The 15,196-nt window shown below is 33.1% G+C and overlaps 1 protein-coding gene across 1 annotated transcript in view; it reads right to left on the reverse strand.

Moving 5' to 3' along the window:
* LOC106474653 (rho GTPase-activating protein 7-like) overlaps nucleotides 1-15,196 on the reverse strand; it is a 98,746-nt gene that overhangs the window by 9,577 nt on the left and 73,973 nt on the right. The window contains exons 5-6 of the mRNA XM_022381275.1: nucleotides 2,601-2,672; nucleotides 453-534 (exon numbers count right to left, since the gene is read on the reverse strand). Of these exons, the coding sequence (XP_022236983.1) occupies nucleotides 453-534; nucleotides 2,601-2,672 (154 nt within the window). The remainder of the gene's footprint in view (nucleotides 1-452; nucleotides 535-2,600; nucleotides 2,673-15,196) is intronic.

A 15,196-nucleotide genomic window follows, 5' to 3' on the forward strand; every position in this document is an offset into this window, starting at 1 on the left:
AAAAAGATTGTGTTTGCAAACAAAGTCCGGCAGAAACAAATGACGTTTGCCATGAAGCAAATAGCCACTACGGTAGCTTATAAACTAGAATACCCATTTACATTCTTCTATAGCTAGTGAGAATTCTAAAGTATATACTGACTTGGTAAATCTTCCTATTATAATCATTTTTCAAATGCATTTTTTCGTAAGATTTTGAATTATAAGTTAATGAGGAAGTACGAATTTTCATATTTCACTCTTTCCCCTCACATTTCAGAGGAATATATTATTCGATTATAGGGTTTGTTCTGTCCCCCTTCTTTTGAAAGCAAAGTATACTCCCGGTTTCACTAAACACTGTTATCTTGGGAAAACTGTACTGTCATTCTATACAATTATGTATTTTGCAAGTCTCCACATTTCAAATTACTCACAAAAAAAGAATAAAATAAAATAAAAGAGACAAAAACCTGAAAAGTGCTCGGAATGAATCGGAATCTAAAAACTGGTGGTCCTTCCAGACACTTCTAATGTCAAGAGGAAATTGATTTTCTGCAAAATGAAGAAATATATATACAAACTCCAAATATTAAACAAACATGCATAGAAAAATGTTTCGGTTAACAAAAAATTATTAACTTAACTTTTCTAATTTTACATTTGTTCTCTGTACATTGGACTAATCAGAACCGTTTGCTTATTCACCGCGGAATTCAAACACATAACAACATAGTAATAATGGCTGGAGACGGCTTGAATGTCATCATCAGGTACAAAACCTTGTCGAAACGTTGTACATTTGTTGTTATGTTAAACTTATATTAAAGTTTTTCTTCATTACCCATTCAAGCCGTCTCCAGCCATTATTAGTCTCAAAGTGGGTTCCTCGTCATCGAATTTGAATAACACTATAGTGTTTATTTCATTATCCATTTAAATGATCCATATTGTTAAATCAAAGATATCAGTTCATGAAATGGTAAATGACATACCGAAATCAGATATAATTTGTCTTATGAATCACGATTATAATAGTCATTTCTGCGTATCACATTTATTGATTATTCTAATTGATATTGGGTATACAGATACATACAGCTACTTACCTAAAGATGTTCCTTTAATATAACTACAGATATATAGAGAAGAGGTTGCTTAGTCTAACTAGACGTTGAAAGAGTGCATGCGTCCCGATAAGCATCACCTCCCAACTTATTCCATTTATATAATAATGGGGGCATTAAAGCCAAAGACGTCCTTAAGCATGTTGTTACCTAGGCAACCAACCTTAAAAGAATTTCACTAAAATGTTGAAAAGGTTTCTCTTTTCTTCCGTTTAGTGAAACCTTTAGAAAGAAGTCCTTGGTGTTTCTAACACATTATTTTTCTTTTTGCAGGTGGTTATTTTTGTATGTAATTTAATATATAAATAAGAAACTTCTTATATAAATGACGTCATAGATTAAAAACCATTCAGCCAATAAACAGCAACATTCAATCCCTAATACATTTAAGAATCCACATATGTTAAAGTAAAAGATAAGTATGGTAAAAATAGACTATTCTGAAGAGTTTCGTAAGAAAATGAAACGAAATCAGAAAAATGATGTGATTTAACCTGGTTTTCTCCTTTAGATGAAAAATAATACGCATCTTTCAGACTAATGTTCTGTTATAAATATATTCAATAATAATGTATGCCGCATAAATTATGTGTTCTAATAAGTATTTAGCTGTGAGGAAGAGACATTGGAACACCATCAACAAGACCTGAAACCACCGTTTCAAATGAGGATCGAAGAACATCTCTGTTTCTGATTCATCCTTGTCCAGGATTACTGATGAGGAACAAATTCCTCCAAAGTCTAATTCCCAAGAATGGGCTAAGGAAAATACTGAATGTCTCCCCAAGCCCATTAAAATATTTTCTCTCAGACTTTCATACAAACAAAATTTAAAAAAGCATGCATTTAAAAGTAAGGAACAATACCACGTGCCTTGCTATACTCGAGGCACTATCTACGTGTTTCTTGTTCTATATTCTAATTTATTTCTCACGAGGAGTAACGATGGTGTGGAATAATGTAATCGTCAGTAATATTACTTATGAATGTAACTTGTAAGCAGGACTGTTTGAAGGTAATAGTGTTATTTCCTCAGCTGCTAAAGAATATCCGTTTTTAACAAACGCTCCGAATTGCTGTGCTTACCTATTTTAAATCACACTAAACAATTCTCTGCTATTAGACATTTCCTAAATGAAAATACTGAACTAAAGAGTGATTTACACGAAACTTTGTTTATCGAAATTCCTATTGCAGTATGCGTGCGAATTACACAGCTAGAGCACAGTAAATGCAAATATTAATGTAAATTATGATGATAATTCGTACTTTCTACTGTTTTATATAATTACTTACGATAACTTATGTTTTTAATGGGCGATATGTAAATTTTTTGTTGTTGTTAAATTACTGAAGCACATGATTAGTTAAGGTTAAAATAAATACATTCGTCTGAAGTTTTTACGAACTGATATAAGTTATGTTAAGACTTTTAAGTTTAGGTTACATTCTGTACTTATTTGTGAAAATATGGCACGTAAGACGTATTCTTACCTTCATATAACTGAGCGTACTGCGGAAATCCAGCTGCTCTCAACCAACGACATGCTTCTTGGGCTTCGATTTCTAAAATCAGAAAACAGAAAAACAATCGTTGTTATTCAAGTTTGTAATTAAGTAAACGAATTAACCTTAACGTCCTTATTAGTGCTCCAAAGATATCAAAAGTTCATACGTCACAGCCCATCTTTAAATCACACAACTTATACTGAACACTGGACTAAGCTGAAGAGTACTATAATTCGGTTTTCAGGTGTTTGTGAATAAACTGTTCAAGCACGTGCCGCAAACAAGTCTGAGTTCAAGCCAGGAGGAGTATGGAGTATACCACAGGTGGGTGATTCATGGCGACCCCTAAGGGATAGATGAATCATCATAACTACTCTATGACTAGTTCTGTCCCAACAAAGTTTTCTTAGTCATCTCGCATGGACAAAATATCTTGACGTTCAACTCATGTGTATGTAATTACGTTAATAGTAGTAAGTTAATCAATACATATGTATTGTCATTTGTACCCGAAACTCATCACCACGAAATGATGCTTATCATTAGTGCAATTATAATGTCTAGAAATTACCATGAAACATTATTTAATGCAATTATCATAAACATTAATAAAAACTTGAGCATATACAAATTTTTGCTTAAACAACTTTTATTTTTAGTTGAATATATTTGAAATAATAACAGGACGACAGGTGTTATGAGGTATTTTATTGTGGTTGTAAATTAACGTGATTTTGAAAAAAAAAACAGCACGAATATCAATTTTTACTTCAATTAACAATAATCTGTGGTAATGAAGCTAGAAAGTAAAACTTTTTTATGCTACGTGAAAATATTATATAACCACATAAGTGCTTTCATAAATTGTGAGCCGTTATATATCTGCTTTAGCACATAAGCTAACTATCCTGATTTTTAAAATTCTGACGTCATCAGATTTACCTCAAACCTAAAAATACAGCAAATGACTTCCAACCTTACCTGTCCTAAAATTAGGCCAAAAAGTCACATTTTACATTAACAGATAACTGCTATTTTGGGGTGGAACATTTGCATGGAGCAATTTTATCCTTGGGTCCAAAGGTTTACATGAAAGGAGGTGCTACCTCCAAATACGCTTATCCTGTAATGAGGTAAAAAGGTTAAATTTTGGGGGTTTAAGTCACAAAAATTTACAAATTAGCGAGTTTGTATGAAGTGTTAAAACGATGCACATCCTGGATTTCGAAAATGCAGTCAGTGCACAAAATGTATATACTTATAGCTAAATTATATCTTGTGATTAACATTATATATCCCGCAAACATTTTAATTCAAGCACAAGAATTTTAACATATCATCAAGTTTACATGCCATGGTTACAATTTGTTATGGTGTTGTCCGTATTAACTATCAAAGTGAATTCCTAAAATGAACTTTTCTGTAAATCAAGTGTCCTTATAATTAATGCATGGTTGCAAAATCATCAGTTTCCAGTTCAGAAATCATTTCTATATGCTCATGACTTTCTTAAGTAACACTTGTTAACTAGTACTTCATTTAGTTTTCCACACGAGGCTAGTTTATAACTGTCCTATTGTTAATTTTGACCTCGACAAAACCCCTCGGCTCTGGATAATGCACTTTCTAGCTTAATGTCTTTGTACTGCACTGGTGCACGCAGCTATAAGTATGATGTATTCAAAAATCCGTACAATTCAGACTCAACATCTTGGTATTTTCATTAGTTTGGTGTTATATCTATTGGTATAACGATTAACATTGTTAAGTGGTGATTAGACATTTTGTTGTATTATTTTCTACGTATGACATACCCGTGATTGTTAAAAGGCATTGACGATGATATTTTTATATTTCATAGATGTTAAATCTATTGGTATAACGATGAACATTGTTAAGTGGTGATTAGACATTTTGTTGTATTATTTTCTACGTATGACATACCCGTGATTGTTAAAAGGCATTGACGATGATATTTTTATATTTCATAAATAATCAATGCGATTTTATTTTGAGTATGAGTAAAAGACTTAAATGATATCCAGCGACAACTGAAGATAGCGAGATATACTATGTTTTCTTTTAAAGTTTCTAGTGCATACTGGAGGGATTTACACATTGTGATAAAAGTTTAGTTTTGTATATATTAACCCTGAAGAAGCCGTAAAAGCGAAACGTTGGTAGTAATAGAAAAACATATATATATACATATGGAGCATCAAAGCCGTTTATCTAAACCTTTATCACAATGAGATATACTATGTGGTTATATTTGTATATCATTAAGCAATTGACGTAGCTGACAAAAATTAGGGAGATGTTTTTCCTTACGGTTAAACTACTCATACAAAAACATTCACCATTTAATGTTTTTGATATGCGAGTGACATAATGTTTTAATCAAGAAGGTTCTTGCATTAACCTAAGTTAATAAGTTGTAATAAGTCGAAAATAAATTGAAAGATGATTTTTGTCTTTCTTGCATTATTTATTTGTTTGAAGTTAAGTACAAAGCAACACAATGGCTTATCTGTGTTCTGCTCACTACGGGTATCGAAACCCGGTTTCTAGTGTTGTAAGTCCGCCGACATGCCGCTGTAACACGGAGGGGGGGGGGGGTTCTTGCATTAACCTGAGTCCTGTAATAAGTCGGAAATAAACTGAAAGACGTTTTTCTTTGTTTGTTTTTGTACAACGATTGGTCGATGTTACTTTGTTTGCATTAAATAAAAATACAGTTTTAGATTACAATTTTTATTTATTTATTTTTTTGCTAGCATATGATCTGAAAACCAGGTTCAACTATTCTTTGATTTGTTTGTTTTGTAATTAAGCACAAAGCTACACAATGGGCTATCTGTGCTCTGCCCACCATGGGTATCGAAACCCGGATTCTAGCTTTGTAAGTCCGCTGTGCCACTGGGGGGGGGATATTCTTTGACTAGAGAAGCTATCATTATTTTCAAAGTGGTTTAATTTTGAAGAAATACAATATTTATTTTCACTGGCAATGTAGATATTTTACGATTGATGTTCGAGCACTATTACTTTTAAAAACTAGTGTTTTGTTGTTGTTGTTTTATATTAGATAAACTTCAAGTTTTATATTAGTTTCCCGGTTCTGAGAATAAATGATACAGAAAATCGCAACTTACTGCTTTTATTATATTCTTATTATTATATATTTTTCTTATATTTTCTGTTCTGTAGAACATATCACGAACAACCGGATTTTGCAAAATCCAAGGGCGCATTGTAGTTGGGTAGGGTTTCCATATGAGATTGATATCTTTGTCGCAAGAAGAAATCCAAGCGCCCCTTTGATACAGATTTTCATTAAACTTTCGATGCAATCTAACTATAACATAAAATTAAGTTCACTGCGTATAAGTAAATGTCAGATACCACACAAAACAAGACTACATCAGATACGATTCTATATCAATAATACGACTTTGATTTAAAACACAAAAACATTCTGCCTTTAACTCAGCTTTTGAAAAATTAAACTACGGTCATTAGATTATACATCGCTTTGTTATATTGAAAATTAAACTACGGTCATTAGATTATACATCGCTTTGTTATATTGAAAATTAAACTACAGTCATTAGATTATACATCGCTTTGTTATATTGAAAATTAAACTACGGTCATTAGATTATACATCGCTTTGTTATATTGAAAATTAAACTACAGTCATTAGATTATACATCGCTCTGTTATGTTGAAAATTAAACTACAGTCATTAGATTATACATCTCTTTGTTTTATGGTCTGGTGTGGTTTATTGTTTAACGTGCCGTGCTGTGGATCTGAGGTTCCAGGTTCGCGTCCTGTTACCTCAAAATAGCTCCCCGCATTTTGGGGTCGTGGGTGCGTTATAAGAATGACTGTCATGTTTCTCTACTCGGTTAGTGGAGACTGTTAACTAACTGTCTTTCTTGTTGTCTGTTCCCTGATGTGAAAGCGGTAAGTTTGCGGATTTATAACACTAAAATCCGGGGGTCGATTCACCACAGTAGAAAGCCTACATGTAGCTTTGTGCTAAAACAAACCTTCTAGTCTATCTGGAATGGCCAGATGGTTAGGGCTCTCGACTCGAAATCTGAGGGTGACGAGTTCGACTCCCCGCCCCACCAAACAAGCTCGACCTTTTAGCTGTGGGGGCGTTATAATGTGACGGTCAATCCCACTATTCGTTGGTAACAGAACAGCCCAATTGTTGGGGGTGGGTAATGATGACCAGCTGCCTTCCTTCTAGTCTTTCGCTGCTTTGCACGAAATTCGAAACAAATCAAATCTACTCTATCAATTTGAAATTACGGACGCAAAAAGTCCTAGTTGCGCTTTGCTCGAATAACCGAAATATTTCGCTAGCTAATCAATGAAATAAAACTTTTGTTTTATATATTCACTAAGAAGAAATCACTGATGTAATGAACGTAAAATAAAAGTTCGCAGCCACCCATTCAAGATAAATGTCTTAGGATAGTTTAACATAACTTTTGAAGAATGATGCACAACGTGTAATGGAAATGTACATAATACTAACGTGACGAATATTCCAAACATAAATAACAATTTCTACCAATGTATTAACTAAATGTGAAGATGTTTGTGACAGAATATATTATTTGTAAATAGTTCTATTGAATACTATACTGTTCGTTCTAACCCGATACTTAAAGACAATGAAGTTAACTTACATACAGGTTCACCATAATACAACTAGGGTGTGATTACTATAATGTGTAGCTTACAGCGACTAAATTTGCATCTGTTTGATTTCTCTCGTCATTTTGCCTTTGTTATGTTCTCCATAGACCTCGTGGATTGCGTTATGGAATACCCGGATTTAAATTTTGTACAAAGATTGAGGATAAATACAGATAATTTTTTTTATAATAGGTTATTCCCATATACAGAAAATCCATAAAGAATTGATTTATTGTGTCCAATAAGTATATGTACATATAGTTTAAAATAACAAGTTTGTTATTCTGACACTGTTGCGAATAGGAAGGGAAAACATTCAAACATATAAATTAGCGTCTCTGGAGAAATGTTATATAGATCAAAGAGACAACAAAAAAAGACAGCAAACATAGAATGCGATTTCCAGGCTAAGCAAACAGAAGGTTAATTGAGCACAACTCAGTATTTATAAACACATTATTGAAGTAAATAAGCAAACACGTTTCGTACATCGAAAATGTTAAAGAATACAAAGTAATAGAAGGAGAATAGACGTACCTTCCACAGAAGTTGGAAATACTATACGATCAAAGTCTAAGTGAGTAAGATTGTTTACTTGCTAAAAAAAAGAAAGAAAGAAAAAATTAAGGACACAATCCGAATGTACCAAACAGGTTAATGGAAATACGGTCACAGAAATACGAAGAGTTGGGCACGTGACCAGTTCAGTATAGCCCACAAAAATTATCTAAACACATGCAGAAACATTTCTGAACATGTGAAGCGGATGAAACATAGAAGTTAAAAGTGTTATGGATATTTTGATGCTTCTCGGTAGCTGAATGCTGGTACATTTATACAAAAAAACTACAGAATTTCTCTCACACAGAGACAGGCTCCACGAGATGCGAGATCACGTGTTGTTTGCTGTTAAGCTTACACGAGTCTGTATGGCGGTATTCAGCTTTTATTATAGCTGAACAAAATATCCTAATGCGTCTTGATAACATCATAGAAACGTAATATTTAAATTGCAGTCAAGGAGACTGTTTACACTGGAGAGAAAAACATCTTAACAGGATACTTTAACATATCAGTAAGATGTTAGAACTTCCTGCAACTGGGAGATGTTCAACTGTGAAGTCCTCACTGTGTAATATAAATAATTCACATAAGAAAGCATGGTCATTGTGGTCACTTTACGTAAACAAAAAAAAAATCATCTTGCTCAAATGTTTGAAACTGACCTATATTTCAGAAAATTAGAGTTATTGCAATCTTAGTCTGAACATTAAATAATTTAAACGTTTAAAATCACTTGATAAAATTTCAAAAAATAATAAAAATCGTAACTCTGAACTGTATAGTAAAACATTTAACCTCAAGTTGTTTAATCTACAAACAATTATTTAATACTATGTTCGTCATAAAAGTTCTTACAAAAAGTTTAGATGCACACCAAAATTATGACAGCATGCACTTTTAAACAAATCTACTCGTGATGTATGTTGTGGTGGCTTAAATATTTAATTTATCGTCTTACCATAGTATAAAGTCGACATTAGAATTTCAGTTTAACTTTTCTGCCTCGATAAATGTTATGATAAATGAAGTCTTCCATACATATTGGTATATATGTAATGCAACACATTAATACAACCAGATGTATAGTACTATACAAGCCTTTAAAGATGAAATAAAAATAAAAACAATGATGAATCATAATACGTTATTTAATTAAATCACGAACAAAGTAAAATTCGTGCAGTTTCAAGCTTTTGGAAACATTCTTAACATTAAGTAAAGTATAAACGTAAAAGGTGGTCTGTTTGATGGTATCAAAAACTATTTATCGATAGTTAATTCAAAACAAATAACATTAAAGAACAATTCTCTACAAAAGGGCCTCACATAAAAACAAGAATATTCTAAAACTAAATGCTATAAAAATCTTGGTAACATTAGAAGGTTTATATAATGATAGAACTCTTCCTATTGATCTTAGGCAGCTGTATATTAACCCATGCTTGTAACAAAGGAATCTATTTCAAAAACTGGGGGTACATAATATACCTAAGTTGGTAATCGAAAGGTTCATTTCAATTTGTTTTAATTTTCTTAGGGGGACTTAAACACTTTTAAGTTGCGTATCAAAATGAATATTATATAGGGTATTAATGTTCCATTTTTGATTAACAGCAAAACCGTTCAAAACCTTTACTATGGCAGATACGGGAGCGTAAAAATTATATTGATAAAAAGTATATTCCGATGAAAATAAACAATATTTAAAGAATATAATTTCATGTAAAAAATATAAAGTGACCATCTGTTTTTGCCTCTTAATGAACAGAATAAATTTCTCAAAATCATACATTTCATTACTAGCTGGAATTAAAATGTTAAGCATTGTTTCGAAAGTAAAACGAGGTCCCTCGGGAGGTCAGAGGTACGTTTATGGATTTACAACGCCAAAATGCGGTGCCAGATTCACTGTAGTGTAATGAACGCAGAGAGCATATTGTGTAGGTTTACGCTAAAACAATTAATCACAAACTCAATTAAAATGTGTAATATTGTTTACCTATGTTTAGCAATAAACACTTATCATAGTTTCAATCTCATAAATCCTATGTCACAATTTTCTCGTTGGTACTCTCTATTGTTGTTAGGTTTTGTTTTGTTTTTTTACACTTGCAACATAAAATACCACTATAACAAAATCAAATAATGATAATAACAATAAAATAAATTGTATTTCATCGTATCATAACCAAATAATTAAATGTGAAACATTATTTTAAGGAATTATCCCTTCTTTTGTTTATTACACTGACGAGTTCTCTGGGGTAACTCGGAAAAGTGTCGTAAGAAGTGTTATTGTTCCAGTTTATAGTTGAGGATAAAGTAGTCAATATTCAAACATATATATGCAAAATTCTGCAATGACTGCTGGATTTTTTATTATACTTTGAACAAGAATATACATATATCCCCTCTATAAACAAATGAACAGCTTCACACAAATATTTCTATCAGAAAGACATCGAATAATTAACACCTATTAAACACCAATTAATAAAGAAAAATAACGGTGACCTTCTGAAAAAAGTCAAAGGGTCGCACTAATTTAAGTGTACAAATAACAGAACACCACGTGCAACAGGTGACCTTCGTGATAACAGCAAGAGCCAACATGTCACGTCAAGTTCGCCTATGTCCCTGTAATGACCCACTTGGACAATAGGTTTGGTTTGAATTTCGCGCAAAGCTACACGAGGGCTATATGCGCTAACCGTCCCTAATTTAGCAGTGAAAGACTAGAGGGAAGGCAGCTAGTCATCATCACCCACCGCCAACTCTTGGGCTACTCTTTTACCAACGAATAGTAGGATTGAACGCCACATTATAGCGCCCCCACTGCTGAAAGGGCGAGCATGTTTTAGTGGAACGGGAATTCAAACCCGCGACCCTCAGATTGCGAGTCGAGCGCCCTAACCGCCTGACCATGCCGGGCCAGGACAATAGGAGAAAGTCTTAGAAACTGGAAACCGTACTCATACCGTAAATCAACACTACCCTTTGAATCTGTTCAACTTTTCTATTTTGTTGTTTTCGATAACTTCAGAAACAGAAAAGTCACAAGAAACTACACAAACAAAGAAAAGTATGTAATGGAATAACATTCTGTCACACGTTTGTTTTGTTTTTGTAATTTATTTCCTGAGAAGCAGATAAAAATACGAGAGAAAGCTTCTTTTAAAGAACAGTTTCAATAGATGCGAAAGTAACGGCAGACTATTTAGCGATAAAATATTTATAATGATAATTTTATGAGCTCCCTAACCGTTGTTATTGTACAGACTTTAAAGATTGATTTGTTTCTCATATTAATCATGTAAAAAAAGATAAAATAAAATAGCGCAAATATCTATAACCACATTTTAAAATTCACAACAACGAAAAAAAAACAACAACATAAGAACAATAAGTCGTTATTTTCTATTTCATCTACGGTGGAATGACATGTTTTATAGGCAATGTAAAAGGCTTGTGAATTTTCATGATCTAATTTCTAGGCCTAAACGAGGAATGAGGGAAAGAAAATAAAGAGTCTTAATGGAAAGCTTTTGGAGATCTAAGCGTTAAAAATTTAAAAAGTAAAAATTAAATTAAAAAACAATCAGATTACATTCAAAGTATCTAACAAACATAACTATCACCTACTTGAATTTCAACTTCTACATACAAAACCAGTACTGTCCTATCTACAGCGATTAAGCTCGAAGCAATAAATCATGGTAGTCATTTTTATAGTCCTAACGTAATGTTAAAAGGTTTTTGTTTTCATTTCACACATGCATAGTAAATATCTCACCATTTGCCACAGCTACTGCAGTAGGATTAGATTCTCTTGGCTCTTTTCTGTTCTTAACACGTATATATCATATTGACTCAATAATAAAAGTAGCAAATAAAATGTAGTTATTCAAGTCGTGTTCATTTTCTATCTCAAGGCTATTTACCCATAAGACATTATGAATATTAATCGTTTCTACAATTCTTCATTATATAACTGAATAAAAACGACGTCGATCTCGATCAGTATATGAACTTGTAGGAAATAAAAGACTAAATGATCTGAATTTGGTTTGGTTTGTTTGGAATTTCGCACAAAGCTACACGAGGGCTATCTGCCCTAGCCGTCCCTAATTTAGCAGTGAAAGACTAGAGGGAAGGCATCACCACCCACCGCCAACTCTTGGGATACTCTTTTACCAACGAATAGTGGGATTTACCGTCACATAATAACGCCCCCACGGTTGAAATGGCGAGTATATTTGGTAGGACGGAGATTCGAACCCGCGACTCTCAGATTGCGAGGGGAATGCCCTAACCACCTAACATTTTTATTTTGATAGATCATTTCAGGATATAGTTTTACTGACATGACAGCAACGCATCTAACTGCTAAATATTTTGCTTATACATTTCTTGTTTTACTGTTTTCATAGACAAATGCCTGAAGCTGTGAATCTTCCAGTTAAGTCTAACAATGGAGTTTTCTTTAATTTGCAATTTTTTTAACATATTTCATACCAAGTCTAGGTTCACAAGTAAGAACATCACTTCCACTCTATATCAGCAAACCTAGTAAACAGGAAAACAATGAACGCCAAACTTTCCCCTCACACATATATATGATTAATATCAGTATCATCAAAGAAAATGCCAATGTGTTTTAACACATATACTGATTTACATTTGGATTTATTTATGATGGTTTACTAAAATTAATACATAATGTGGCACGTAACTTTTATCCTCTTGTTTTCTGCGTTTTGAATATCTGCTCTAGGTCTTTACATGGATCTGTAAAGTCAGCTCTTTAACAAAAAAATTCTTTATTATTAATCACGATATGAAAATATTATCCAAATTAGCAAACAACAGGAGAGAGGATATTCCATGACGTTATTGAATATTCTTCTGCATGAGAAAGCACAAAAAATGCATTGTTTTAAATAGCGAGTCCACATTAACTGCTACATATTAGTGTGAATCTAGTAATAACGAAGCAGTTATTTCTATGGACTTGCACTAATTTTTTTGTTTTTTCATTTTCAGCCATCATTTATTGGGCTTCACTTACTGTGTTCAATTTACACCACTTCGAAGGGTGTAGTTTCAGGTTGTTAACCTATGGAAACATTAAAGTAAAATACTTATATGGATTATTTCCCCACAACAAGTTAGTTTGTTTCGGATATTCGAGCAAAGCCTGCCCTAAATTTTAACTAAAGCGAAGACAGCTAGTCAACAGCACCAGTCGCTAGTTTTTGAGCTACTCTAATCGAATAACAGATTTTTTTGTTTGAAGTTAAACACAAAGCTACACAATGAGCTATCTGTGGTCTGCCCACCACGGGTATCGAAACCCGGATTCTAGAGTTGTAAGTCCGCAGACATTCCGCTGTACCACTGGGGGGGGGGGGCACTGTGTGCTTAATTGGTTTACCAACATAAATACTCTTTACTCAGGAGTTATTTGCGCTATCGCTATCTGTCCCTAATTTAGAAGTGAGAGACTAGAGGGAAAGCAGCTAGTCAACATCACCCACCACAAACTCTTGGGCTACCCTTTTACCAACGAACAGTGAGACTGACGTCACAGTATAACGACCCAACGGCTGAAAGGGCAAAAAATGTTCGGTGACAGGATTCGAACTCGCGACCCGCAGATTGCGACTCGCGCGCCCTAACCCTAGGTCATACCAGGTTAACTCAAGTTATCTCAGAGAATTTGTAGACGAAATAGAAACATATCAACGTTAATTACTACTGATCATAACATTAATTACTACTGATGATAATATCATAACGTATTTTATTTTTAATACTCCTAGTGATATTAATATCGCTTTTCCTGTGTATCTAGATAAGAGCGAACCCAAATTTCTGAAGTATTTTTCATACACATTATAAGTGACGTAACATAACAAGAAATTTTGGTTTGGGAAAAAAAACTGTTTATTATCTATGCTGAAGAACATTAGAATTTTCTCCCCGAGATATACAAGTGTGTGTGTGTGTGTGTGTGTGTGTGTATACCTATATGGATTTGTATATTATATTGCGAAGTTGCATAGGAACTCACCACTCTTCTTTATTAGTTGTCTTAGCACAAATCATTTGAGTTAAGTTTAAACCACAAATTAATCTCGCGAATGAGCAATAACAAACAATTACGGCACCTAACAATGTATTTCTGCAGTAAACAGTCATAAAGCAATAACAAACAATTACGGCACGTAACAATGTATTTCTGCAGTAAACAGTCATAAAGCAATAACAAACAATTACGGCACGTAACAATGTATTTCTGCAGTAAACAGTCATAAAGCAATAACAAACAATTACGGCACCTAACAATGTATTTCTGCAGTAAACAGTCATAAAGCAATAACAGTAATCAACAGAGCCATAACTTTCAGCAAACTTTCTTTTCTTATTGTTGGAAGAAATAGGAAAGCCATTTGCGAAACGTAATACACACACACACACACACTGTTGTTTTGTGGCTGTATTTCATTGTCTATTTCGTTGTCACTACCAACAAGGTCATACAAACTGTTATACCAAATAGATGTTAAAGATATTGGAGTTGAACACCTTAAAAGGAGTATGATGCAGAATTCGCGAAAAAATAGTTCAATAAAAAATACTTTACTGCAGCATTTCACATTTAAAATGCTGTCACCATATACAGTTTAATAAAAAAAATATTTATTTTCTTTTGTGCAATTTGGCGCACATTAAATGCTACACCCCCTCTTTAATTCAAATGTTCAGTAATTGCACATTGGTAAACTAATGGTGTATAACGGCTAGACCGGCAAAGCATTATCTTCTGATAAGTAATTTCTATGATATAAAGAAAGATGTAACAAGAATTATTATTAGTCTTGTTGAGATACTGTTATTTTTTACTGTTTTACTGTTTCAGCCACTCTTCGTATGAAGATAAATTATTAATAGAAGTCGATATCTCGCTATGAGATAATTTATTTCATCGTAAAACTACATCAACAGCCGCTATTGCAAAATTAAGTACCTCTGATTTTTTTAAAAAATCTTATTAATACAGATTGGAACTCGTTAACTTTTTAGCCTTTTCAAATATTAGAAACGGCATTCACAGACAAAAAGCACAGGATTTGTATTTACGCTGAAGCCAAAAATTGAGCAAATAATTATGGTCACAACGACCGATAAAGAATGTTTTGAACTATGTTACAGTGTAAAAAAAAAATGCACAACAATTTACACCGAAATAAAGTGTCCAACAAACCTGCCAGCAAGAAAAACAAAAACTTTGTTAT

Source organism: Limulus polyphemus, unplaced genomic scaffold (genome assembly GCF_000517525.1).
Source record: "Limulus polyphemus unplaced genomic scaffold, Limulus_polyphemus-2.1.2 Scaffold6, whole genome shotgun sequence".
NCBI classification, from domain to species: Eukaryota; Metazoa; Arthropoda; class Merostomata; order Xiphosura; family Limulidae; genus Limulus; species Limulus polyphemus.